At 49.8% G+C, this 24,702-nt stretch overlaps 12 protein-coding genes across 12 annotated transcripts; 3 read left to right on the plus strand and 9 right to left on the minus strand.

The window, feature by feature from the left end:
* Position 1: 1 nt before the first annotated feature.
* On the minus strand, positions 2–2,900 carry DFJ58DRAFT_800802 (CBS-domain-containing protein). The gene is made up of 7 exons (XM_041390836.1): positions 2,612–2,900; positions 2,131–2,406; positions 1,946–2,080; positions 1,629–1,892; positions 1,363–1,600; positions 1,220–1,314; positions 2–1,172 (listed from the first exon to the last, which is right to left on the minus strand). The coding sequence occupies exons 1-7, from the start codon at positions 2,792–2,794 to the stop codon at positions 285–287; spliced, it is 2,079 nt and encodes a 692-aa protein (XP_041241079.1). The 5' UTR covers positions 2,795–2,900; the 3' UTR covers positions 2–284.
* A 528-nt stretch (positions 2,901–3,428) lies between these two features.
* On the minus strand, positions 3,429–3,810 carry DFJ58DRAFT_730824 (uncharacterized protein; the record flags this gene model as incomplete). The annotated part of the gene is made up of 2 exons (XM_041385953.1): positions 3,429–3,550; positions 3,609–3,810. The coding sequence occupies 2 exons, from the start codon at positions 3,808–3,810 to the stop codon at positions 3,429–3,431; spliced, it is 324 nt and encodes a 107-aa protein (XP_041241080.1).
* A 261-nt stretch (positions 3,811–4,071) lies between these two features.
* On the minus strand, positions 4,072–5,250 carry DFJ58DRAFT_907128 (uncharacterized protein; the record flags this gene model as incomplete). Its single annotated transcript, XM_041395042.1, has 8 exons — positions 4,072–4,385; positions 4,440–4,490; positions 4,546–4,599; positions 4,645–4,699; positions 4,753–4,800; positions 4,941–4,975; positions 5,041–5,143; positions 5,236–5,250. 8 exons carry the CDS (start codon positions 5,248–5,250, stop codon positions 4,072–4,074), a joined length of 675 nt encoding a protein of 224 aa, XP_041241081.1.
* Positions 5,251–5,401: 151 nt separating this feature from the next.
* DFJ58DRAFT_508107 (P-loop containing nucleoside triphosphate hydrolase protein) lies at positions 5,402–7,579 on the minus strand. Its single transcript, XM_041380746.1, has 6 exons — positions 7,219–7,579; positions 6,964–7,163; positions 6,786–6,903; positions 6,431–6,732; positions 6,055–6,375; positions 5,402–6,001 (listed from the first exon to the last, which is right to left on the minus strand). Exons 1-6 carry the CDS (start codon positions 7,490–7,492, stop codon positions 5,543–5,545), a joined length of 1,674 nt encoding a protein of 557 aa, XP_041241082.1. The 5' UTR covers positions 7,493–7,579; the 3' UTR covers positions 5,402–5,542.
* Positions 7,580–8,434: 855 nt separating this feature from the next.
* On the minus strand, positions 8,435–9,071 carry DFJ58DRAFT_664286 (uncharacterized protein; the record flags this gene model as incomplete). Its single annotated transcript, XM_041382424.1, has 2 exons — positions 8,435–8,783; positions 8,815–9,071. Coding segments are annotated over 2 exons (606 nt in total), but the record flags the coding sequence as incomplete, so codon positions are not given.
* A 3,333-nt stretch (positions 9,072–12,404) lies between these two features.
* On the minus strand, positions 12,405–13,068 carry DFJ58DRAFT_706120 (uncharacterized protein; the record flags this gene model as incomplete). Its single annotated transcript, XM_041383723.1, has 3 exons — positions 12,680–13,068; positions 12,533–12,627; positions 12,405–12,484 (listed from the first exon to the last, which is right to left on the minus strand). Coding segments are annotated over exons 1-3 (525 nt in total), but the record flags the coding sequence as incomplete, so codon positions are not given.
* Positions 13,069–13,195: 127 nt separating this feature from the next.
* Positions 13,196–14,715, plus strand: DFJ58DRAFT_800817 (peptidyl-tRNA hydrolase PTH2-domain-containing protein). The gene is made up of 9 exons (XM_041390837.1): positions 13,196–13,301; positions 13,365–13,606; positions 13,659–13,711; positions 13,824–13,872; positions 13,923–13,948; positions 14,002–14,103; positions 14,166–14,218; positions 14,266–14,434; positions 14,493–14,715. The coding sequence occupies exons 1-8, from the start codon at positions 13,289–13,291 to the stop codon at positions 14,313–14,315; spliced, it is 588 nt and encodes a 195-aa protein (XP_041241085.1). The 5' UTR covers positions 13,196–13,288; the 3' UTR covers positions 14,316–14,434; positions 14,493–14,715.
* Positions 14,716–15,734: 1,019 nt separating this feature from the next.
* Positions 15,735–17,260, minus strand: DFJ58DRAFT_800832 (NAD-P-binding protein). The gene is made up of 5 exons (XM_041390838.1): positions 16,822–17,260; positions 16,725–16,769; positions 16,260–16,673; positions 16,057–16,210; positions 15,735–16,003 (listed from the first exon to the last, which is right to left on the minus strand). The coding sequence occupies exons 1-5, from the start codon at positions 16,859–16,861 to the stop codon at positions 15,841–15,843; spliced, it is 816 nt and encodes a 271-aa protein (XP_041241086.1). The 5' UTR covers positions 16,862–17,260; the 3' UTR covers positions 15,735–15,840.
* DFJ58DRAFT_800837 (uncharacterized protein) lies at positions 17,239–18,886 on the plus strand. Its single transcript, XM_041390839.1, has 3 exons — positions 17,239–18,092; positions 18,143–18,311; positions 18,370–18,886. The coding sequence occupies exons 1-3, from the start codon at positions 17,418–17,420 to the stop codon at positions 18,765–18,767; spliced, it is 1,242 nt and encodes a 413-aa protein (XP_041241087.1). The 5' UTR covers positions 17,239–17,417; the 3' UTR covers positions 18,768–18,886.
* A 493-nt stretch (positions 18,887–19,379) lies between these two features.
* On the minus strand, positions 19,380–20,284 carry DFJ58DRAFT_800840 (uncharacterized protein). Its single transcript, XM_041390840.1, has 3 exons — positions 19,916–20,284; positions 19,682–19,867; positions 19,380–19,622 (listed from the first exon to the last, which is right to left on the minus strand). The coding sequence occupies exons 1-3, from the start codon at positions 20,148–20,150 to the stop codon at positions 19,576–19,578; spliced, it is 468 nt and encodes a 155-aa protein (XP_041241088.1). The 5' UTR covers positions 20,151–20,284; the 3' UTR covers positions 19,380–19,575.
* A 125-nt stretch (positions 20,285–20,409) lies between these two features.
* DFJ58DRAFT_800841 (uncharacterized protein) lies at positions 20,410–21,661 on the plus strand. The gene is made up of 7 exons (XM_041390841.1): positions 20,410–20,676; positions 20,729–20,807; positions 20,861–20,981; positions 21,033–21,045; positions 21,100–21,225; positions 21,281–21,378; positions 21,437–21,661. The coding sequence occupies exons 1-7, from the start codon at positions 20,548–20,550 to the stop codon at positions 21,486–21,488; spliced, it is 618 nt and encodes a 205-aa protein (XP_041241089.1). The 5' UTR covers positions 20,410–20,547; the 3' UTR covers positions 21,489–21,661.
* Positions 21,662–21,739: 78 nt separating this feature from the next.
* DFJ58DRAFT_664347 (WD40 repeat-like protein) lies at positions 21,740–24,642 on the minus strand (the record flags this gene model as incomplete). Its single annotated transcript, XM_041382426.1, has 7 exons — positions 21,740–22,297; positions 22,347–22,760; positions 22,816–23,487; positions 23,539–23,662; positions 23,716–24,131; positions 24,186–24,353; positions 24,403–24,642. The coding sequence occupies 7 exons, from the start codon at positions 24,640–24,642 to the stop codon at positions 21,740–21,742; spliced, it is 2,592 nt and encodes an 863-aa protein (XP_041241090.1).
* Between the last annotated feature and the right edge of the window lie 60 nt (positions 24,643–24,702).

Below are 24,702 nucleotides of genomic sequence, written 5' to 3' on the forward strand. Positions count from 1 at the left end.
GTTGTATGACCATGTATGGTCTGTAGCAAGATGAAATCTATTATTTCAGCAAACAGAGGGACGAATAGGCATTACAATATTTATATCGAGGCGCAAGTGAATTCGCTCGCAAAATTCGTGATAAATTCATAAACAAGTCGTACACGCAAAGGAGTGAAAGGCAGGTTTGACGACAAGGTCCGATCCTGTATATATAAATCACGATCTGAAGTGAACAGTCTAATGAGTTCCTTAGGGTAAAAAAGCATCGATAGACACAGTAAACCTTCTCCGTACTTGACTCTTCAGTCATGTGCCAATCTCGAGATGGTAAACACCGCGATGATCACGACAGCAAGTGCACCGATACTCGCAGGGAGCAACAAATCCTTCGGCATGCCCATCACCAGCTCCTCCTGCGGTGGTATGTATGCCTTTGCAGGGGGAGTCACAACAGGTTCGGGGATTGTTACAGCCTCTGCCTTCTCGACTTCCTTCTCTTCCTCCTTCGCAGCTGCATTCACCTCCGCGGCCTTCGCCTCACTCTTCTCTGCGCCAGCCTCGATCCAGTGCTTCCCGCCCTGGATGAATAGCACAACCCGATCCGAGCCCGCCGACCGCGCGATCTTCACCGCATCCGCGATATCCGTGTCGCTCGTGATGAGCACTGTGTCCCCATCCGCATCCGTGTACGATAACGTGAAATCTTCAGGGTCGGGCCGCTCGGTGGGTGAGCCTGCGAATTCGGTGAAGAACGGGTCCGTTGCAAGCTTGCCTTGCACGATTTCGCGCAACATCTCGACACTATCGTGTCGCGCCTGGAACCGATGGGTGCGCCCACTTGGCGTGCGGAATTTGAAGACATACGTTCCATCGTCTATTGGCACACTGGAAGTCGCGCCTGTGATGGCTGGAATTGTACCCTTGCGCTTTCGCGAGTAGCCCTCGAGTCCAGATTCGTGCTCGTCGACCACGGAGGCAGAGTCGTTCGGATGCACTTCGGAGTGCGGGGACTGCTGAAGGCGGGTGATGTTATGCGTAGAGAGAGAAACGCCGTCGGTGGGGACATGCGAACCAGAGACGACAGACTCGGTATCATCGTGACCACCAATAGAGTCGAAGAAACGGCCCCACATTGGTCCGCCTTCGGCTTCCACAGATTCACCAGGATTTTCCGTGCTCATGGCATTCATCTAAGATCGAGTTAGCACATACAAACCTACGAATAGATCTTACCCACCTGCTCCAGGGTGGCGTATGTGAGCTTCAGAACATCAACGATGGCAACCAACCGTCCGTCGCTCTCGACAACAGGCAAGTTCAAATAGTGGCCATCTGGCGGCACCTTCAGCACGGGCAACACCAGAACACCAGAACACTTACCATGCATCTTCTTGAGCGCGTCGTGTACGCTCATGGTAGGAGGAGCAGTGTCAGGATGAGGGGTCATTACACGGATAACGCTACATATGCCCGCATCCAGACCCGCAGCGATGACGCGCAGGACAATGTCCTTGCTTGTGAAGATACCGGCGATCTTGGTGTAGGAATCACCGACACCTGGCGTATTTTCCATGACACAAACAGCAGTGACACGACGCTCCTTCATCAACTTGGCCACCTCACGGACAGTCGTTTTTGGGGGTAACAGTTGCAGGTTGCGTCCGCGAGTCCATGACAGTCGTGAGATCTGGCAATGCGGTTTTCTCGCGGAGAGCGTCGACATAAGCAAGCATAGCAGCAGCCTGTGGGTTAGAAGACATTCCTGGGCCAAGCTCGGATTGCACGCCCGCAAGAGCAGTGTAGAGTTTCTCGGATGCAGACGAGGAACGCTCAACCTTGTTCAGTGCTTCATGGAAGACCTTGGTGATGTCAAGCAATCCAACGACATTGCCTTCCTCATTACAAACAGGCTAGCATTTGTATTAATATTTGTTTATGTTCGGAGAATCAGGTAAAATCATACCAGGTGACGGAAATGACGTTGAACCATGAGCTGGAGAGCCTCGGTCGCGCTGGTGGTATCCCGGGTGACCATCGGGTTCCGGGTCATGATCTGACTGACCGGGGTGGTATGGGGGTCAAGACCATCAGCAGTAACCTGTAAACTGGTAAGGCCGATCGTCAAGTGGAGAACAGTCAACGACGTGCTCTGTATGCCAGATCCTTAGCAGTAAAAATACCGCTGAGTCCCTCTTCATCGTCTACGACGAGGACACAATCCGTCCGCTTTGCTGCGCATAGCTGACTGGCCTCTGCGACAGTAATACTATCAGGCACAGTGAGCGCAGGGGTAGGCTTCAGTGCAGCAACCGTGCCCTTCGCAACAGCAGGTTTTGCAGCACGTTTTCCACGGCCACCCGCATGATGCGTTGTCGAGATGGTACGTTTTCGGGCAAGCTCCGATTCTATTTTCTTCCGGATGGCCTGTGAAGGAGGGTTAGCGACTGAAACAGCACGGACGGGCGTGCGGCGACGGGATATAGTGTTTGACGCGGAGTGAGCACGCCCTTGGTAAAGAGGTGATGAGGAACTCATTGAAGGAGCATGCACACGTGTACGAAAAGCGTACCGACGGGTACCGTAAACAAACCCGCGCGTCCGGAAGCCGAAAAGCGGAAAGAATGCTCACCTCGTCGCGTTTGGACTGCTTTCTCCGCGTATCAGCAACAGACGGTGAGACACCAGATAAGTTGGACATTGATGTTGATGAAGAGTATTTGGGTGCTGGTGGGACTGGAGAAGGAGCACGATCGTGATGGAGACTCCTGTTAGCGGACGGTGAGTGAGATGACGGGACAGGAATGCGAGACATGAATTATATTGAGAAGCAATTGAACGACACTGACAGCAGTCGCTGTCGCTGCAGATTTAGTTTCTTGCCGTTGTCGTCGACGTTGCTCGCGCTGCCTGAGTCCGTGCCTTCTCAATCTTCCAAGAAAGCAATATTCAGACTTTGCTCATGTTTGGTTACAGTGGCAGTGCAGTTATCTCAGCCGGTGCCAGCAAACTAGTCTTTTGATGGCAAATGACTACTAATATAATCCTATGTGATCCTACTGTGTTCTTCAACTCGTAGACGTCCATCTTGACCACAGGACAGAAATCTATTGCGAGTTCGACCTTGACATTCACTCATGGATGGTTTCGTCTGAAGTTCATCTTAGTCGGTCTTAGCCAAGTGATTACCACAATGAACCCGGTAACCCACTTATTGTGCCATATTCCAGCTTCAGTATACTTTCAAGTAAGTTCGAACAAGCGCGAAGACGACCTGGAACACAACTAACACAGAATAAAGCAACGACAGCCCGATAGCAGCTAAGGAATGCTCGAACTTTGTCAACATCATCGCCATAGGCTCGTGGTCCCGTCGAAACGGTTCAGGTTGGGGCAAGGCCATTGTGGCAGTGCAGTCGTATGATATACAGGGCCGGGATTCTCTTCGATCACCGACGCGCTCTATGACAGGTCAAAGCCTCTTCTGCAGCACCCTTGGTCCCTTTCCCTGCTGTCTGAGCGTATATAAGTAGTACGCTCCACCAACAACCAAAATCGCATGCGAAGTTTGCTAGTAAAAGTATATCAGTTACATGCTGAGAATGTCACTGCAAGGGAGTATGACCCACCAAACACGAACCCAAACACTCCCTGGAACAACTCCAGCACCAGAGTAGTAATGCTCTGTCCCAGCTTCAATATACTCTCAATTGTGCTTTGAACAAGCGCAAAGACGGCTTGGAACACAGCCAGCACAGAATATAACAACGATATCCCGATAGCGGCCAAGGACTGCCCAAAGTTCGTCAACGCAGCAATAATCGTCGCCATGAGTAGCTCGTGATGGTCAAGTTACAATTAGATTGATTCTGGCCGTAGACCCCTTTTTATTCAGTGGAGCAATGGTCATCGACGTCATTGGAGCCTGGCCAGAAGCCTTCAAGCAATAATAATCTATCATTATACGTTAGTGCACAAAAAGATGATAGAGAGCCATTGCATATGTGTAGTAAGTGGAAAGTGCCTCGGCGAGCTACCACATGTCCTTTCCCAAAAATCCAACGTTTCTCATCCACGTTCACGTCCTCGTCATCAATCCCTCCTGGCGGCAGCAGGCTCAACGACGGCACTGCCGCCCCACCTGACAACCAGCTCCCGCGCGCGCACCCACACTTGACCCACCATTGGTGGAACCGAAGGGTGGTTTGAGAGATCCGTAATACGTTTATCCGCAAGCGTAATGGCATCACGCGTGAATTGCGAATGGAAGTAACGCTGATGGAGGAAGTTGGCATACACCAGCGGCATCATGAGCGAGTTGCGGAGTAAAAGAGCGCCAAAGAGGACACGCGCGAAGATGACGAGCTCGGTGATGGCCACGATACGCATGGCAGTATCGTAGTTAGCTGGATTACGTGTCACTCGCAAAGTTGGTTTACTGAATGAACTTAGGATCTTACCTTTCACCCAAAGGTGGAGTTTCTTCGCCAAGGGGTGAGGTTGAGGTGGTCCTCCAGCAGCGAGCGGTGGACCAGGAGGTAAGAATTGAGGCATCAAAGGTCGTACGAGTGAACGTCAGTCCGTGGAAAAGGGAAAACACAAAGTAAGGAAGCAATGCGACTGCGCTTCATTAGCACTTGTGCTAACTCCAACGATAAAACTCACTGGTGACCGGCCTGGAAGTCCACCAGAAGATAGCCAACAAAAAGTATTGCACGTTCTGTATCCACCGGTTATCCTCAGGAGGTCAAAAAGGGTAATCAAAAAACCTACCTCATCTGCGAGGGCCCTTCTGACATACGCCATGTTCGGCTGGGGAGTCTACAGCCATGCCTTAGAAAAACACGCTGTACATGTATTACGTCATAAACTCACCCCAAGCGCCTTTCTGAACACGCAGCATCCACATCAACACACGATCATCACGTTGGTTGGCACGCGGAAAGCACTCACTGGCAAACAATGAAATAAGACATTAGGGCGCCAAGGAAGCTAGCTGCAAGAATCGCAGAGGGGTTGGTAAGAATGAGCCTTTGGGAGGTGGAGCAATGAGCTGCGCACCCTTGTACCACCAGGACGAGACGCTCTTAAACATAATCCATGCTAGAAGATAACGGAACCCTGAGAGAAGGAGTAAGAAGTGTCCACCTGCCCAGAGATAGTGCTATTGTGTTTGGATAGTAAGTGAAACAACGGAAGCAAAGTGCGACAAGCCGACATCGTCAGAACAATTTTTCACGAAATGAGAAGACTGACCTGCGAAGTTGCCATTATACTTGAGGTAGATCACTGAGTGAGTGATAGAAGTGGTTGAAGAAGAAATTTTGAGCTGGCAGCAAATGTGTGACCGGAGTTGTCAGGCGTAGGCCTGGTGTTCAGTTTAGGGCAGGCGCACACACGTACTCCTTTACACAATGTGGGCGCTTATGGATGCTCCCGGTTTCCGGTCCCGCAGCAACAACTTGCACCTGCTGCGTCCCGATGGCTACTAGTATATCACACCAATGCATAAAAAAACAGGAGTAGCAGTAGGCATAACAGTGTCATCAAAAACCCCAAAAAATCACCCGCTCCACTGCTGTCCAGACGCTTTCGCTCTCTTCCGTTCCTTTCCTTTCCGATACATCTCCTTTTCGACTGCTTTCTTGCCCAAAGTCTCGACCCGCCGTTCTTTCTCCTTCCTCCGCGGCTTGTTCCGCTGGGACTCCTCCTCCTCTTCCATAACGTCATCTCCGCTTTCAGCACCACCACCAAGCGGCATGTCCTCCCATTCCTCGTCGTCCGCATCCACCTCATTTCTCCGCCGCTTGCTACCAGTAGTAGTAGGCTTCCCCCCACCAATATTGACATTTATGCGTGGGGGAACAGCGAACCCGAACGCCTTTCCCACCTTTGCAAGGTCCAATGCATTAATGTCGAATATTTTCTTCAGCGAATACGATGCATATGCTTGCAGATACGACCGGAAACCATCCCTTGCCGACTGGTGCAAAAAGTAGTTTTTTTGCAGAAGCTTCTCCAGCTATATCCAGATATGATCAATTCATTCATATCGCAAAGCGTATGAGCGCTTACCTGACTCTGCACATTCGCAACTCGGTCCGTGGGGAACGTAAACTCATTCAACGGAACCTTTGCTTCCTTGAGGTACCGTAAGAAGCCAAGTTCACTCTCTAGCAGAAACATCAAGCTTTTCCCGACTTTACCAGCACGCGCCGTTCGACCCACACGGTGAATGTAGTCCCGCGGGTCGTCTGGGGGATCAAATTGGACGATCCAGTCTACCCGTGGAATATCGAGGCCGCGGGCTGCAACATCCGTGCATAGTAAGATTCCAGACTCGGCATTTATGAACTCGAAGAACGTGTTCGTCCGTTTTTGTTGTTTCTGTTTGCCCTGTGATATACTGCATCAACTTATGATGGGGAGATATAGATGGATTAGACCATACATGTAAATCGAGCACAGGCACATCGATGTAATTTAGCAACTCGCCGTGGTATTTGACGGAATTGCAGCTCGAGAAGAACACGATGATTTTTTTCTTCAAGTTCTTTTTGAGAAAAGTGAAGAGAAGGAGGAAACGGCGGTCAGAGGGGCAAACAACATATCCTTGTGAAAGTGTTGAGACGGTGCTTGTCGCCTCTTCTTTGTCGACATCGACGTGCAGAGGCCCAGGACGAAGGGATATCCGCGCGAGGTCTTGGACTTTTGTAGTTTGAGTGGCTGAGAAGAGCATGGACTGTCGTTCATCTATGCTGCAATTCAGTTCCCTGCAAAGGGGGTAGGGTGTTAAAAGACCGAACCATTCGGAAGAATTTTTATTATCTTTTTCATTTCCTCCTCGAAACCGATCTCCAATATTCGATCTGCCTCGTCTATTACTAAGGCTTTAAGATTTCGGAAAACGAACCCTTTTGTGTTCTACAGAAACAAAGTCAATAAATACATCAGTATGATGTCTGCGAGGTTTTGAAGACGTACCTCGAGGTGATCCAGCAGCCGACCAGGGGTTGCAACAATCAAATTAACACCTTTCTCCAACTTCTCCGCCTCGGCCCTCCTATTTGCACCACCGATAACAATGCCAAAAGTCTGTGAATGATGCGCCATGAGATCTTTTGCGACCCCGAATATTTGCAACGCCAATTCTCGTGTGGGAGAAACGATGATAATTCCAGTACCTATCGCAAAGAATTATTCGGCTCCCTCATAGGATAAAGTGAACGCAGAGCACACCATTTCTAGGTTTGAACTTCATCCGATGCAGGAGCTCAACCGCAGGTATGAGAAATGCAAGTGTCTTTCCTGATCCTGTACGTGCAGCGCCTAGGACATCTTTTCCTGCGAGGAGAGGGGGTATAGCTTTGGCTTGTACGGGGGTCATTGTAGTGAAGCCCATATCTGCGAGGGCTTTATTTGTTGGCTCTGAGAGCTCAAGTGACGAGAACGGTTCTCGGTCAGAGACATCTTGCTGAGGATCCGCAGATGGTGCGGTAGAGTCCCCTGCCATAGCTGTGATTCACTGATCTCAGTGAATAGATGTTCAAAAGTCTGAGCGTGATAGATTTGCTTGGATTTACAAACAGGAAGAGACCTAGGACCTGTAAGCGACGAAGCGTTATGTGTAGTCGATCAAAGATTTCAAAAAAAGCTACTCTCGGCAAACTCCGACCACTCTTAGTATATCAATAATGGCGCTCAAGGTGATTTCCTGAAATCTCGGTAAGCTCGGTAAAGGTCGGTAAAGGTCGGGTAAAATGTCCTGCTGGTAGTTAACATAAGGCTTGATTTTCTCTGAAGTTAGCTTACTCAACTGTGCTGCCCTTCGGCATCGCGTCGGAGCCTAAAATAATATCTTATCTCTACCTTCACTATGCCCCGTCTAGTGATGTTCCGGCCCGGCTTCAAGCCCCGGGCCAGCCGAAGCCAGGCCTAAATAAGCCGAGCCGAGCCCAGGCCCAGGTCACGGCCTGCCCAGGGCTTGGGCCTGGGCTTCAATTCTGGAAAGCCTAAGCCGGCGGCTCAAGCCGCGGCTTGGCACTTGCTACTGCAATATTGCGGATGGACGAGGGAATTTGAGGCTGCTGATCACGAAAAGGTGTGTTATTCAAGTTGTTTTTCTGCATTCAATTTACGAATGGCATCGACATTATTACTTATACAAGCACGTCGCTCGGAGTCACTGCAGTGACCTCCCCGAGCAACACCAGTATTGATTCAGACGGTATACTGTCAGTACAGAAATTACTCTGGGTGTTTGCTCGAAACACTGGTCTTGGTCTTGCTGGACTCTTATCCGAGATGCTAGAGGATACTGTGTACGTATGATGACGGCCCAGGCGAACCTCCAAAGTTTCATCATAACCAGTCAATATTCTTATGACTGCTACCCCCGACCCCCGAAGCCCCACCCCGCAACGCCAAGGTCTGATGCAAATCTACCAACACATCATCAGGTCAGGTGCCAACTTATCTCACGAGTATAACTCACGCCCAAACACTCGCCGGGTTCTTTTGGAATTGTCGTCTCAAGCACTTCTTGGGCGACCTTGTCATTGGTGATTGACCCGACACACCCGACGACAAGCTTATTCCCAACAGCTTGTTTGACTGCCTGGGCGAACGGCGCTTGGTATGCCGGCCCGGATTTCATGATGGCTTTTGGGTGGCTACCACCGCTAGAGACATCAAGGAAGTCAACACCATGCTCGGCAAGAATACCAGCAAGTTTGACGGTATCCTCGACACGCCACGATGGTTCATTTGGAAGTGCTTCTTCGAGCCATTCAGTTGCAGAAATCCTACGAGGCATCATTCAGATCAAGCAAGAACATCTTATGGACTCGAAGATATCTCAGGAAGAGTGGCATGTCTTCAGGAATAACGTCACGGATAGCATCCATGACCTTGAGAGTTAAACAAATTCGATTCTCAAAGCTTCCGCCGTCCTCGTCTGTGCGTGTGTTGCTGATGGGGCTCAAGAAAGAGCACAGCAGATAGCCGTGTGCGTTGTGAATTTCAATGACGTCAATACCAGCTTTCAACACTCTCTTCGTAGCTTCTACAAACGCGACGACGGTCGCCTTGATCCGGTATAAATTTTCGATTTTTACATTTATAATTATGTTCACGCATCCCGCAAAAATTTAGTGTGTGGGCCGCGGCCTGCTTGGGCCCAGGCCGTGGCTTTGGGCTGGCTTGGGCTCACGGCTCAGGCTTGAAATCCGGCGAGCCTAAGCCCCTCCAGGCCGAGCCTAAGCCGGGGCTTTGAGCCCAAGCCGGGCCGGAACATCACTAGCCCCGTCACTCCCTACGCAATGAGCTCCTTGATGAATTGGACGAGGCGCAACTAGCCTTGAAAAAGGCAAGGCTTCAGCGTGCAATCCGAAGTTATGATCTCTCCGATTCTGATTCTGATGACTTGGATTCAGACGATTCTGACCTCGACACAATTATCACACCTCCATCACCTCCTACCCCCTTTTTCTCTGACAGCTCTGACTTTGACTCCTCCAGCGATGAATCTGACCACTTCGCCGCACGTTATGACTGTCTGAACGACACCATCACTTCCCTTCGTGATGAGGTCATCAGGGCATGCGTCCTCCATCAACCAAACGCACCTCCCATGCGAGCCCCCCAAATACAACTCCTTCATGATTTCGGGGACTCTCAACATCACCTGTTCCGAAAGAAGCTTCGTGTCAATCCAGACACATTTGACAACATCCTAGATCAAATTTCGGGTCACGCCATCTTCACCAATCACTCAAATAACCCGCAGCTCCCCGTCGTGGTCCAACTCGCAATATTTCTTAACTGTGCCGGCCACTATGGCAACACCATATCTCTGGAAGACGTAGCTCAGTGGGCTGGTGTTAGCATTGGCTCGGTAATCAATTGCAGCAATCACATCATGGTCGCCATTCTTGATCTCCACGATATGTTTATCGTCTTCCCCGCTCTTGACTCTGATGATGCAGAGCAGGCTCGCCGATTCGTCGAGGCGAGGTCATGTCCCGAGTGGAGAAACGGGATCTTCGGAGTCGATGGCTCTGCAATTAATCTGTATGAAAAGCCCGGTCTTTATGGTGAAGCGTTTTATGACAGGAAATCAAATTATTATCTCAATTGTCAGGTATGTTTTTTCCTCTTATTCTAATGGTATGAAATTTAATGAAACCTTTAGGGAGTTATCATGCCTCATAACTTGCTTATCGTCGATTATTCCCTCGGTCATCCTGGAAGCACACACGACGCGTACGCATTCAAATCGACACGCGTTTATCAAGAACACGACGCCCTTCTTCAGGCTGACCACTGGGTCTGGGCCAATAGCGCTTATGCGCTGGAGAAATGGTGTGTTCCTCCCTTCAAGAAGCCACGGAACGGCCGCTTGACGAGGAATCAAAAGACCTTCAATGTCAATCTCTCTCGCGTATGTACTCATTTTTTTGCTCATTAGAATATTTACTAACTTTCAATCGGTTTAGATTCACGTTCATGTCGAGCATGCGTTTGCTGCTTTGAAAGGACGCTTCCAATTGCTCAAAGAACTTCGTCACCCGATGCAGAATCAAAGGGACCTTCAAATCACTCTCCACTGGGTCAGGTGTTGCCTAATACTCCACAATATGATCATCTGCTTTGAGACACAGCGCAACTGCTCAACAATCAGATGGGCCGTCAGGGAGGGGCTAAATACTATGCGCCATGAGTTTGAAGAAGCGGATGGTGATGAGGTGATAGGCGATAGATCATACGAGGGTACACTGGGTCAAGCATGTAGGGCGAGGCTCATGGATCAGTTGTTCAACAGCCCTCATTCAGAAGCTCAACGTCACGAAGGGTGAGCACATAACACGGATGATTTGAAACAAAAACAATTGTAGTACATAGATATAGCAAGTAACTCATGGAAGACAGTGGCAGCCATACAAAGATGCGCGAGAACAAGGCAAATGCGAGCGTGAGATATGAAAAAAAAACAAATGAGCAAGTCGGAAGTGCGAACAGAAACGAAACCCAGTGAACGAACATACAAACATACAAATTGAAGCCCCAGGAGACATCAATCACTCTTGCCAGCATTGAGCTTGGCCCACTCGATCCGCAGGCGCATCACGTCCCTCTCCATTTCGAGAGCCTTGGTGTCTGCTTCACGCAGGCGAATCTCCGTCTCCTTGGCCTCCTTCATGTGTTGATGGACAATAGCAGCATCTGCGCGCTCGTTGGCACGCTCCTCACGAATGAAATCGTGCTCTTTCTGCTGGCGGTTAGAGTTCATCTTCACCATCAGTCGCTCATTTTTGAGCTGATACAACGAGACTTTCTCAGAGTGTATGCTCTCCAAGTCATCGTTCAACATGTCGACTTGTTCTTGAATTTCTGACCGGACACGTTTCGACACTGAGTCCTTGCCTTTTGCATTGGCTGAAACAGATGTTTGTGAGGTGGGTGATTTTTGAACTGACGAGCCTTGCCTACCAGCGCGTCCACGTCCCAATGAGCTGCGGGAAGTCTTCGAGGACGTGACAGAAGGGGTGCTATTAGTAGCACCCTCGCGCACCATGAGCTGACCAGCATGGGATTTGAAGGAGCCACGACCGTCGTGGGTGGAGGTGCGGGGCTTCTGCAGAGCTACAAATGTGGGAGGGGGGACGGAGTTGGAGAAGATGGAGGCTGCTGGCGTTTCTTGCCGCCCTGTTTGGATTTTGGGGGGCTGTTCAAATTGAAGACATTGTCGTCATCATGATGACCGACTGACTCATCCATACGCAGGTCTTCCATATCATCAGCAAGGGGGTTATCGTCGTCGTCGTCCATTCCAGGAAAGTCTGAAAGTGTCGGAGGGCCTGGGGAGTATGTGTTGTGGCTTTGTGACTGACCACCTTGGGGAGAGAGGTCGTAATTCCAGCGTTGTGGAGAGCCAGAAGTGCTGGTCGCTTGAACACTCTGTGGAGGGGGGGCAAAGTTGAATTGGGGAGTGGGGAGAGAGCCAGCGACACCACCAGTATAAGCACCTTGGGGAGGGAGGCCAAAATTTCAGTGCTGTGGAGAGCCAGAAGCATTCCCTGGTTGGGCATTTTGTGGGAGGGGGAAGTTGAATTGCGGAGCAGGAACACCACCAGGGTGGGCGCTTTGGGGAGAGATGTAACTCCACTGTGGGTGGGAACCAGTGACGCTGCCTGGTTGACCACCTGGGTGAGGGGGGGCAAAGTCGAATTGATGGGGGGCAAACTGCAAAGGTGGGGGATGGGGAGGGGGAGGGTAGTTGAATTGTGGGACGCCTGTTCCACTACCAGTGGCAGTGCTGGTGGAAGGGATGTTACATTGTGGGGGGGGGATGAACAGAGCTGCCCGCAGGACAGGGTGAGGGCGAAAAGATCACCCGCGTGGTCAGTGCCTGGCTTTGATGAAGTCGTTTTGGCAGCGAATGATGGGTTGGAGCCCCAGATTTTATGGAGATTGTCGTACCAGGGGAATTCTTTCTGGACTTTGGCTGTGAATTTTATTAGTAGAATTGAATAAACGTGAGTAACGGACTCACCATGTAGATTTTCCGCAGTACCCGCATCGAGGGGCACAATCCCTGCACCGGTCGATTCAAACTCGTTGCGGTAGTCACGGAATTTATTCCGGAGACTTCAAATAACTTGATTAGCATCTACAGTCTGATAACCAAAGGATCACTTACGCTGTTATACGGTTGGACACAAAGTCACGGAACCTGGTCCGATTGGCAGCATATTGGCCAGAATATACTTTATCGCCACTGAAAATCACTTCTGCTATCACCGCATGGATTGCATTCTTGTCTTTGCCCAATGGAGGACCCTCGATGTTAGGATCACTAGGTTTCTTCCCCTCGCTAGAGAATAGGACACGACAATCCGCCATATTGTTGACGAGGTAATCGACCAGCTTGTTGGTACATTGGACATCTGCCTGCCAACTGATGCTTGTCTCAGTGGTATCTCCATCTCCTTTGGAACGCCTGGACTTTCCTCTTCCACGGTTGGAGGATGGGACTGGAGGGGGATTCATGGCCTTCCACTTGGCCTGGTGGTGGATTGGGGAGAGGTTCTGCGAACCCTGCAGTCGTGCAGAACGACGCAGTCGTGGTTGTAGGGCAGGCATATACTTTTAAGCTCCGACGTCATGCCGGAGTACGCCGTATAGTTGAGTAAGCTAACTTCAGAGAAAATCAAGCCTTATGTTAACTACCAGCAGGACATTTTACCCGACCTTTACCGACCTTTACCGAGCTTACCGAGATTTCAGGAAATCACCTTGAGCGCCATTAATGTCTCCGTCAGGTAAGCAATTTGGACACAAGACATTGGAACATCACGACTTATGTTGTAATCGCATTATTGTAGAACTATCACATGCGGTGGTCGCAGGAGCTGCCCTAGGGTTGGGCTACTATCTTGGGTCACGAATATGCACCCAGGACACCGCCGTACCTGCCACTCAACCTATACCTATACCACCGTCGGAGCCAAAGGATAAAGAACCACCCAAGGTCGAACCAGAGGTAGATAGTGAAGAAGAAGAAGATGCGCTTGCAGATGGAGATCTTGGCGCGGTCAAGGCAGGGTTCATGCAACCTTGCAAATTGGTATGAGCTGGCATCCAATCGAGACTTCACTTGCTGACTTCGACCTCCGAAGGTCTTGGTCGTGCGAACAGATCTCAAAATGACCACTGGGAAAATAGCTGCACAGTAAGTACCACACGTCTGTCCTCAGGTCAATTGAGAATGACTATTTAGGTGTGGGTAAGTGCTTATGATGTGACGGGGGACAGACTATATTGGATGATGCGACGACTTTCAGACACGCAACACTAGCATGCTACAAGGCATTATCGAGGACAAACCCTGCGGTATGCTTCAAATGATTATTCTTCCAATCTGGTTATTGAGCTGTCTTTAGCTCGTACAACATTGGGAGAGGACTGGGTATGTGCTGGAAAAACTCACTTACCTTTCACTCGTTGAACACTTTAACCCAGCCAAGCTAAAATTGCTCTCAAATCCTCGTCAGAGGACGAGCTCCTTGAACTCGAAGCAATCGCCAAAAGTCTCAATCTCTGCGCTCGATCGATACTGGACGCGTAAGTATTCCTTTCGAACATACATCACCCTGCGTATCCGCTGACCCTTTCTCTCAATGTAGTGGTCGTACACAGATCGCATCAGGTTCCCGCACTGTTCTCGGTATTGGTCCTGGTAGGGCAAGTCGCTCGTGATAGTAATCAGACTGAGATTCTTTGCAGCGCCCGTAGATCTCATCAATCAGGTGACAGGCCACCTGAAGCTCTTGTAGTTCCGGCGGGTTTCTTATTTACATGCTGTACAAGACGGCGATGCCAATTGTACACCTGCATCACGCAGTCAGCCGTTTTAATGCGAGGATAGTGCAGTGTGATATAGTGCAAATGAGTGGTCCGTGTGCATGCCGTCTGTGCTTCGCAAGTTTAGGTTGTGCATCTAGGCTGTGGAGGCTTCCTTTACGTCTTCGCTCGTTCCCGTCCTGTCGTTTCGAGGGCGTCTCTGAAATGGCCGGTCTGGGTACAAGTCTACCGGAGATTCCAGGTCTGCGCCCATTGTTAGTGCAGCAAGGGACTTCTCAGTTCACACTTGGGACCTCAAGACCAATCAGCCAGTTGGAGACCCACTCGTGCATGACAATGAACTCTCGACTGTTGCTATATCCCCTGATGGAAAATACATTGCAGGTGCTGGAAAAGACACGAAAGTCTACATATGGAGCATGGGGTGGTGCTCAAATAGCAGGGTATTGATATTGATTATGTGGGCGTGTCTATGTTGTCAGTGTCTTCTAAGTAGTTTTGGTCGACATCCAGCATACGAATGATGCGAAGCCCTTAAGGCAAGTCATACGTGCTTCCCTTTTGCGCTGTCTCTCACTTCTTTATTAGGGACGTGCGGCCCGACCAAGAGATGTGCGTCAGTCTGTTATGAACAACCTCATACTCTGTTCATTCGTCTTGTTCAATTCGTTCAATTTTTCTGATGCCCGTGGTCTCCAAGCAGCAGCCCAACAACAGAGACTTGGCAAGACATGTTTGTATGGTTTTCGTTCCTGAACTGTCCGAGCTATCCTTACACTGATGCCAAGGTGATGACTTCTGGGGTATCAATACACGCGTCACACAGCTCCTCCTGTGAGTCCATCATTTCCCCTTCATTAGCACAGTTTGCTAGGCTCCCTGCGTTTCACCAATCCATCTGCAAATGCATCGCAATCGATTTTACCACGTGAGTCTCAACGTTGGAATTTCAGCCTGTTTCTTGTGGGACCATCCAGACACACTGTTGATGTAGCCCCTGCTCGCGATGAAGATTCAATGTCATTCAAGTCGATACATTTGCAGAGATACGGCATTGCCCCTTCCACCGAGGTGGCGGTGGCTGCAGCCATGCAACATTCAAGTGGCAATGAGGCTGACAGTTCAATGCAACAAGGTCATCCTGCACTTGGAATGCAAGGGCCTCAAGCACGATCAACAGAAACACAAGGCTCAGGTGGTGGCATGGGAGAATTTTCTTGTGAAGTTAGGTGCTGCGGATTATTCTTTAGTTGTAGTCGTCTCAGATCGCATCAGTTGTGAGGGTTTTTTGTTACTTCAAAGTGGGGTCCGTTCGGGTCATAGACCCTATGTTGGATGTACATTACATATTTGGTTTGCCCAACAGCGGAGAGTATAAAGCTGCAAGCAACCCCATGAATCACGTCGAGACTATTACAAGTTAGTGATAGGAACCAGAATTCAAGTATTTCATTGTCTCCTATACATAAGACAAGGCATTCACGAAAAAAACCTGGCTTAAGATCCCTGCAAATCCTCTGGTCCATTTAGCAACATTCCCTCCATTCCACCTTCAACCATCACTACTTGCCCAGTGACATGACCAGAGAGAGTGGATGATGCAAGGACCACAATCTGCGTTGCGACGTCGATCGGCATGGCCACCTTCTTAAGTGGAGTCCTGTGGTGGCACGAATTTCAATGTGGATCATGAATCATGATGGTACCACTGACGTAGCCAAAATACGATACGCTATTTGAAAATTCTTCAAGGCTTCTTCAGTCTTGGGTGTCTTGACACAGCCAGGTGCAATACAGTTGACTCTGCCTTTGGGGGCTATCTTCACGATTTCGTTCTTGAGAGTGAGGTTCAAACCGTACATCATTGCTAGAACATGATGAGTTTATGTCAAACTGCGGGCAGAATCGTTACTAACCGCTCTTCGTCACAGCGTAGTCCCCATGATTAGGTTCGCCAAACTTCCCAGAAGTACTTCCGATAAGCACAATCGCCGCCTTTTCCTTGATAGTAGAGGGTGCACGTTCAAGGTGCTTCAAATACTCTCTGCACACCAGGAATGACGATGTCAAGTTCGCAGTTATGGTGGTGTTCCATCGGTCCAGCGTCATCCTTGCGATTGGAGTCTCCGAAAATGGATATATAGCGTGGTTGACGATCACCACTTGTACGGGGCCATGAGGCATAACAGCTAACGACTCGAACATACCCACCACGTCCTCCTCTTGAGACAAATTCGCTTGGACATGTTGAAGATTGGTGTTCGATGCCAGAAGCTCCTGGATCGGACCAAATTTGGAGTTATAATGTGCGGTCACATTCGCGCCCAATGCTGGATGTCTGAATCAACTGAATAATCATCACTCGAGAGTAAATTACTTACCACAAAACAATTTCACTGTCTCTAGCCCAATGGCACCACTTGCCCCTGCTCGAGTACTGTCAAGTCAGCAGCGCAATAGGATAGCGTAGAATACGACCTGTTACAATGACGTGCACTCCTTGCAATCCAAGATCCATGACGTGCTGTAGTGGTCTGTGATGCTGAACGTTAACTCGGATAACCAAACGATAACAGACTATATATCGATAGCGGCAGTGTAAGCCCGCTGGCAAGAAGTTCAAGTTACCCGAGTTCCCATAATCAGCATAAATGCTGTCTGCGGTTACCGGTAATCAAGCGTGGGCCCGTGGCCGCAGTGAGCTTTGATTATCACTGCATTTTGGCTGACGGTTAAGGGACGACACCGTCACGACAGTCCAATTGAAATGTCGAGGTGTAAAAATATTTAGTACCCGTGCCATTGGATAGGTGACCGGCGTGGCAGACGTGACGTCGCTGACACATGTGTCATCCCGGTTAGTACTAGCCGGTCGCTGGTCACTTGCCTGCAGTCGCTGGTCACACTAGCACCAAACACCTACCGACGATTCAAGGCTGTTTGAGTGGAGTGTACAACGAGCTCGGACGATAACTGCTGACGATATACTCTAGATCTATACCTTTTGAGGACAGGTCTATAAAAGCCCTAGCCTCTGACCACTACTTTGAGTTTGAGTTTCAGGCAGATTGCCGATGCCGACCGCTATGACGACAATGGCGACTGTCTCGACGTCGGACATGCTACCTCATAAAACGTCTGGCAAAGGTTCGTCGACGACGGAGGCAACGTTACAATCACTGTACAACCGTGCAGCGAGAGCATTCCTTCACCGAGACATCACAATCACATTCACCTTGTTAACCGCTGCATTCGCACTGCTCCCACCTCCCCTTGCGCCCTCACCTGATCCCCTAGATGTACACCGGAGAAAGTGGGATATCCTTCGCATCACCCTCGAGACCACCGTCTTCTCTTCTACTCCAGACATCGCTGATTTACCCCAACCACTCCGAGAATTCCTACTCTTGTCTCCCCAATCATTTATTTCCACTTTGTGTGCTCGATCTCTCACTCTATTTACTCCTTCATCTCTGCATCGAAAACCTAGCTCCGCGTTCCTTCCACACCAAGTCCTCATCACACTCGTCGCATCCAGTATCAAGATAGATTGTCCAAGTGTTGGTCGTGAGATGACAGAGGACTGGTTATCAAAACGCGGTCAATATGACTTTGTACCTTCCACAGGTGAACCATACCACAAAGTCCTGGAACTCTACTGCTTGCATGTCTTGCCTCGTTTGGGCGAGTGGGAGTACGTCAAAGAATTCCTGTCCTACGAAAATGAGCTCTCGCCTGACAAAAAACGCGTGAGTTGAATTCCATGATTCTTGTGTCTTGCTGAACATGATATTGATAGGAACTTTATTTGGCCCTCGAGGCTCAACATGCTCACGCGCTAAAGAGTACAAGGCGGGAGACGCCAAAACCTGAGACTCCTCCCTCTCCTACACCAATACCTCCACTCCGCTCTTTATCTCCAGCCTCTTCCTCTTCCTCTCTATCCACCACAATCCACCCGCACCGCTGTTCCAGCATCTCCCCGTCCAAAACTTAATCGCCAACAATCCGCCACTTCCACATCAGCAGTTTCAGACTCTACCGTAACCAGATCCCCTCGCCACCGCTACAATCAAAACATGCCCCGAGGAAGTTCAAGTGCCAGTGGCGTTCGCATCCCCCGCATTCCGCCAGTCGACCACAGTCTCGCGAGTGTACAACCTCCAACCTCCCTAGCACTCGTCCGATCTTATTTCAACCACTATTTCACCGCAAGCAGAATAGCCACTCTATCAATTTTTTTCTTCCTAATTCCCCTTATGTCTTTGATCTTCCGGAGGCGGCGGCGCTTGGAGACACCTGCGGACTTAGTACGGAGGAGGTTATTGGAAGCCCGTGGTGATTCGATTGTGAGACGGTTATGGAATGAGTTGGTGAGAGCGGTTTTGGATACTGTTAGGATGGGTGGCGGGGGACTTGTATAACTTACGGACGCGTCTGCTTAGTATCAGTCTTCCTAGCCAGATCAAGTGGAAGGATATTGGTGTCAGGTCATAGGCCTCATTGAGCTGTCTATAGCCGTATAACATTGGGAGAGGACTGGGTATGTGCTGGAAAAACTCCCTTGCCTTTCACTCGTTGAACACTGTAACCCAGCCAAGCTAAAATTGACATTGAGGTGTCTATAGCTCGTACAACATTGGGAGAGAACTGGGTATGTGCTGAAGAAACTCACTTACCTTTCGCTCGTTGAACACCGTAACCCAGCCAAGCTAAAATTGCTCTCAAATCCTCGTCAGAGGACGAGCTCCCTGAAACCGAAGCAGTTGCTAAGAGTCTCAATCTCTGCGCTTGATCAATACTAGACGCGTAAGTACTCCGTAAGTATTCCTTCGAACATACATCGCCATGCGTATCCGCTGATCCTTTCTCTTAATGTAGTGGCCGTACACAGATCGCGGCAGGTTCCTGCACTGTTCTTGGTATCGGTCCTGGTAGGGCAAGTCGCTCGTTATGGTAATCAGACTGAGATTCTTTGCAGCGCCCGTAGATCTCATCAATCAGGTGACAGGCCACCTGAAGCTCTTGTAGTTCCGGTGGATTTCTTATTTGCAAGCTGTACAAGACGGCGATGCCAATTGTACACCTGCGTCACCCATTCACCCGTTTTAATGCGAGGATAGTGCAGTGTGATATAGTACAAATGAGTAGTCCGTGTGCATGCCATCTATGCTTCGTAAGTCTAGTTTGTGCATTTAGGTTGTGGAGGCTTCCTTCCTCCTTTTTCACCGCTCATAGTGCGTCTCCGCTCGTTCCCATCCCGCCGTTTCCTGCGTTGTCTATAAGGGTACAAACCGTGTCAGATCTGTGCCGTTGGCCAAGATATCGTAGAGCTTACTTGAGCCGATGTTGACGAGACCGCCAGGGACGCCGTTGACCGAGCCACCTGATGCTAATCCACCCATTCCAGTGGACACGTTCCCTGCGGGAACGCCCTTGAACTTTGACGTTCTAAACTTTTTTGACCCAACCCTTTGGATGGCTGCCGAACCTGAACTTCCCACCCCTCCTGCTCCGGCGTTGTCTAGATAGTGGTCAGATGGCGGAACACAAGGGTGAGCGCCTCACTTACTTGATTCGATGTTTGCGACACTGCTACCACCTAGTAAACATCCCAACCCCAACGACAAACCCAAGGGGTCTGTGCAGTTTGTGCTTGCACCGTTGACCGACCCGCCAGGTGCTAGCCCGCCTGTACCAGTCATGACGTTACCGATTGTATTGCGCGGTGTGACTCTGCGAGGTGGTAGGGCTCTGACGCCGGCAGTGAGAGCGGTGAGAGCGATGATGGTACTGTAGAAATGCATGATGGTTGGGGGCGGCAGGTAGAAGGTAAGATGATGAGCGGGAAAATGGTGGTAGAGGTTGGCGGTCAAGAGGGGATTGGCGAGGTGGAATGTATAAGGCGGGTATTTATGGGTCTGCGCGGATGGTTGACCAGAACAAACAAGTGACTAACAGACGCGTCGAGGTCACGTGGTTTTATTTCTGAGCCTAGAAAGTGTCACAGCCACCCGTTCATCTGTCAAGAAAAGGGAAATTTCTGGAACACAATTTGAATTGCGTCACAGTACTCCGCTGTCGCTTTTAAGTGAACAAAAATGAGTGGAGAGAGCACCATCGTCGACCTTACTTAGAGCTTCTCTCATAACCACTGCACATCCAAATTTTTGCTCATCCTAGTACTCCCTCCTATTTTCTTGCATGGCCACACTCACTATCGCCCGTGCCTATCAGCATGCATACCACACTTACCCAAATTACACTCTCGCTGTCACCGGCGGAACCTTGAATGCTCTTGGCGACATCGTTGCCCAGATTTCGCAGAACATTGTGGGTACACTCATTTTTCTATGCCATTCTCCTGCAACTCATGGACCCTCAGCTCGTTAAAGATCACGAGCCCAAACCCGGTTGGGATCCCGCACGTACACTGCGTTTCTTTTGTCTTGGAAGCGGCATGAGTAAGTCATGCAACTTGATTATCTGAGTAAACCTTGAATCCTCTGCTTGCGAGGCCCTCTACTCGGGAGGTGGAATTTATTCCTAGAGAGACGATTTCCTCTCCGAGCATGGAGAATTCAGCCTATCAGCTTTAGAGCTCTTTCGAAACGCGTGGCTGCCGACCAACTAATAATGTGAGACTTTCATTGTTTGATACTGTTGTAGACTGACGCCTTGGTCCCTAGGGCACCGATTGGGGTAAGAATCAGATCCTTGATCGCTGCTTTGAACTTGGGCTCATACGTGTTCTAGCTTGTGATGTTTATAGGCTCTATGGGTGTAATGGAATGTCGAAGTCTCAGGCAAATACATGAAAAATACACTGACATGTTTGCTCCCGCTCTTCTAACCAACTGGAAGGTTTGGCCTATAGCACAAGTAAGTTTAAGGACCCAAGTAACTGTTCGTTGATGTTAAACTCAATTTCTCATAGATGATTAATTTCCGATACATGCCACTGCCATATAGAATACCTTTCCAGTCCACCTGTGGTGTCTTCTGGACGTTGTACTTGTCCATGTTGAATGCCAAGTGAGTAGCCACCATTTATGCACGTCTGATACTTCTATTGGTAACCCTAACTTCACAGGGAGGATGAAAGGCAAGATAGAGAGGCAGCACTGCAAGCAACAGTCCGCTAGACGACCGTTTTTTCTTCCTCCAAACTGGTTATCGGTAGACCCCGGCTAATATCATATACACGTTGTAGCTCATAGATCTCATTTGCCATTTTTATATCTAACCCAATGTTGTCTTTACTTGCTCCTTGTTACATTCCATTGAGACGCTTTTACATGTAGTACCACACGTTCCAATGCTATCCATTGCATATCGCAGCATATCTCGCGTAGGGTAAATTTTGGGGTACAAGCATCGCCAGATGTACTGGATTTTAAGTCTGCCCATATTTCGGCTTGAAGAATGCAGGGGGCAATTTTGATAACACATCTGCCAGCGGCCGTTCCACCAACACCAGCTCCCCAGGTCCAAGGAAATCGAGTGCCAAGATGGGGCGATAATTCGTCACCATCCGCAACTTCCTTTCACTAGCCATCTCTCCTACTGCGACCGGGCCGGTCTGCCTGCGGCGTTTCCGTGACTGGCCAGTGTACTTGCCTTCCCAGTCCAATTCAAGCTTGCAAAGCCACGAGGACCCCCAAAAGATAGCCTCTTTGGGCTTGGTTGAGGGAGGCGCGATACCCGTCATTTCGTCGTCCGACGAAGAAGGAAGGGGTTCGAACGCGACCCCGATGACTGGATCTGGGGCGCTGAGGAATTGCTTTGGAAGACGAGAATTGAACTCCCGACCCCATGATGGCACTTCACCGTGTTCTACGTGGAAGATATGGATTGTGTTGTTGGGAAGAACGGCAAGGAGGATTTGCGGGTTGTCGGGGAGGAAAACTAGGACGCTGGGTGGGAGAGGAAGCGACGGCAAAGTAGTGTGGTGCTGGTATAAATTAGCTCTGCACTACATCTTGGCGATAAATCAAACTCACTTGTATGGAATCGAGATTGAAGATGAATATCCGGCAGAGGTCGTCGGATGTGGCCAACCACTGGCCGTCGGGACTCACTGCCATCTTCATGATAGCGACAGAATCTATACCACCAACCGACTCCTCGTCTGAGATGCTTTTGTTAATTCCCCGCACCACTCTACCGCTTGTGATCGACCCAGCGTTGCAATGTTGATTGAATGTCCGAAGTACGGTGGGAGCTTCCGAGCTGAGATCGATAACAAGGATGAGCGACGTTATTGCAGAGGCCATGATCAATTTCGAGGAGTCTGGGGTGAATGTAAACGATGATCCACCGGTTGAGACAGGATTCTGAGAGCTTTGTGCCGTGATTCGATTCTCCAATATTGATGCGAATGTCCGCACCCGGCTCGATTTGAGGAGGCCGGCAGGCTGGAGTAAGATAAATCAGGAAAACATCTACAAGGTTGATTTCTGCATTGCTCACATTGAAGCTGAGCTCGAAAAGCTTGGTCTCGTACAGGTCAGACACGACAAGCCAACGCCCATCATCGGATAACGCGCTGGCGATAAGATTCGTGCGCACGTTGAGATCCATCTCGAGCACCTTTTCCCAAGAAGTCCGCGTTTCAGGATCAGTCGATGGATCAACGCCATCCACAATCACATCCGAGTCTGGGATGCCTAGAACTCGCCATATATTGACGCCTGTTTCGTGCATGCTTGCCACAAGGCGCGCTCTGCGAGAAACACATATTGCTGCGGTGTATGCGATGCGACGATAGTATGAATCCTCGAAAGTCGTGGAGACTCTTGTTGTGAGAGGGTTGACAACGCGAGGGGCAATGGAAGATGAAGTCATGCTGGCTGGCAGCGCGGGAGTGAGGGCAATAGACATGTCCAGTCCTCCAGAAGCTAGGACCGGTGCGATGTATGTCGTATTTGCAGAGGGCTTTCGCTTGTAAGATGGGGGTATGGGGGAGTAAGGTGGCCAGACCGCAAGACACCGAACGTCGTGCGAGTGCACACGACGTGAGCCAGACTGAATCCATCGTGCTGGGGCGGAGGGCAACACAGAAGAAGTTTCTGGAGCGGTGGGAACACATGAGAACAGCACAATTTTTTGGTCGACACCAGAGCTGAATACGGATGTGCCTTCCTGAAATGCGGTACATTTAGTCACAGAAGAATATCATATTGAACGACTTACGGGACCGATTGCAAGGCAAAGCACGTCAGCTCCGTGAGCCGGATAGCTGCAGGTTTGCGTGCAAGTCATGGAGTCCCAGAACTTCACTGTACCTAAAGAATCCCCAGAAACAATGGTCCCATCGCTGTGTCGAATTGATTAGATCGAAAAACTGAAGTATTTTGCGCGTGCACTCACGCAAGCACGCCAACTGTCCAGACAAGTGTCCGTTCACCTTTCATTTTGTCTGTCCCCATGCGGTCAGTCGATCTGCCAGTAGCGACATCCCACTTCCGTAAGCTGCTATCTGAGCCACCCGTGACGAGCCATGTGTCGATCCACTCGTCTTCATCGTCATCGCTGTCTTCATCACTATCCGTTCCATTGTCAGTCTTCTTCGCCGTCCGCTGTTTTGGCGGTCGAGGTGTTGGCGGGCCCCAAGCAATGCTCAGTATGCGACTTTTTATGCGATCGAATCGCCTGTGATGCTGCAAAGTATCCGCAACTAGGGATAGCAAGCGAACAGACCCGTCCTCACAACCCAGGGCAAGTAGTGTCGAAGCAGGATTGGCTGCAATGCTCCAGATGGCACCTCCCTGGGAACTAATGGTTCTCTATAGTCCAATATATGAGTTTGGTGCGAACTATATAAAGTAAGAGCATCGTACGCGAACACAGCTGCGAGATATGTCCCACTCTAGCAATTCAGACCCACCACCTGAGCTGAAAAGACGAAGATCAGAGCACGATGGTACTGTGTCCGATGGAAATATGTCCGGATAGCGTAGAGTAAAAGCTAGCGAATCTACTTTTGATGGGCATGGACCTGGAAGAGTCTAAATGCAACTTCAATTGATGTGTCAAATAACAATGCAAAGCACTCACCTTACGCACTTGCCAAGCTTGGGATGCCTGGATCTCTCCCTCCTCTGCAGTCCATTCGAGAAGGTCGATGTTGCCATTGGCATGGCCGACACCAAGTGTGCCGAACTTATCTTTTGAATCCCTTTCTCGTTTCTTACCTTTGAGACATGGTAATGGTAGGGGAGGAAACGCGAGAGCCGTGATCGGCGATGGCGTATAGTCAACAAACCTACAACGATGGACAGCAACAGGTCTTGACATAGTTTCAGTCTTCCTTCTATCAAGGTCTTGCTCTCGGATATGCCGCACATTTTTCATTGC

The sequence above is a fragment of the Suillus subalutaceus genome (assembly GCF_016647625.1).
Source record: "Suillus subalutaceus strain FC151 chromosome Unknown DFJ58scaffold_95, whole genome shotgun sequence".
NCBI classification, from domain to species: Eukaryota; Fungi; Basidiomycota; class Agaricomycetes; order Boletales; family Suillaceae; genus Suillus; species Suillus subalutaceus.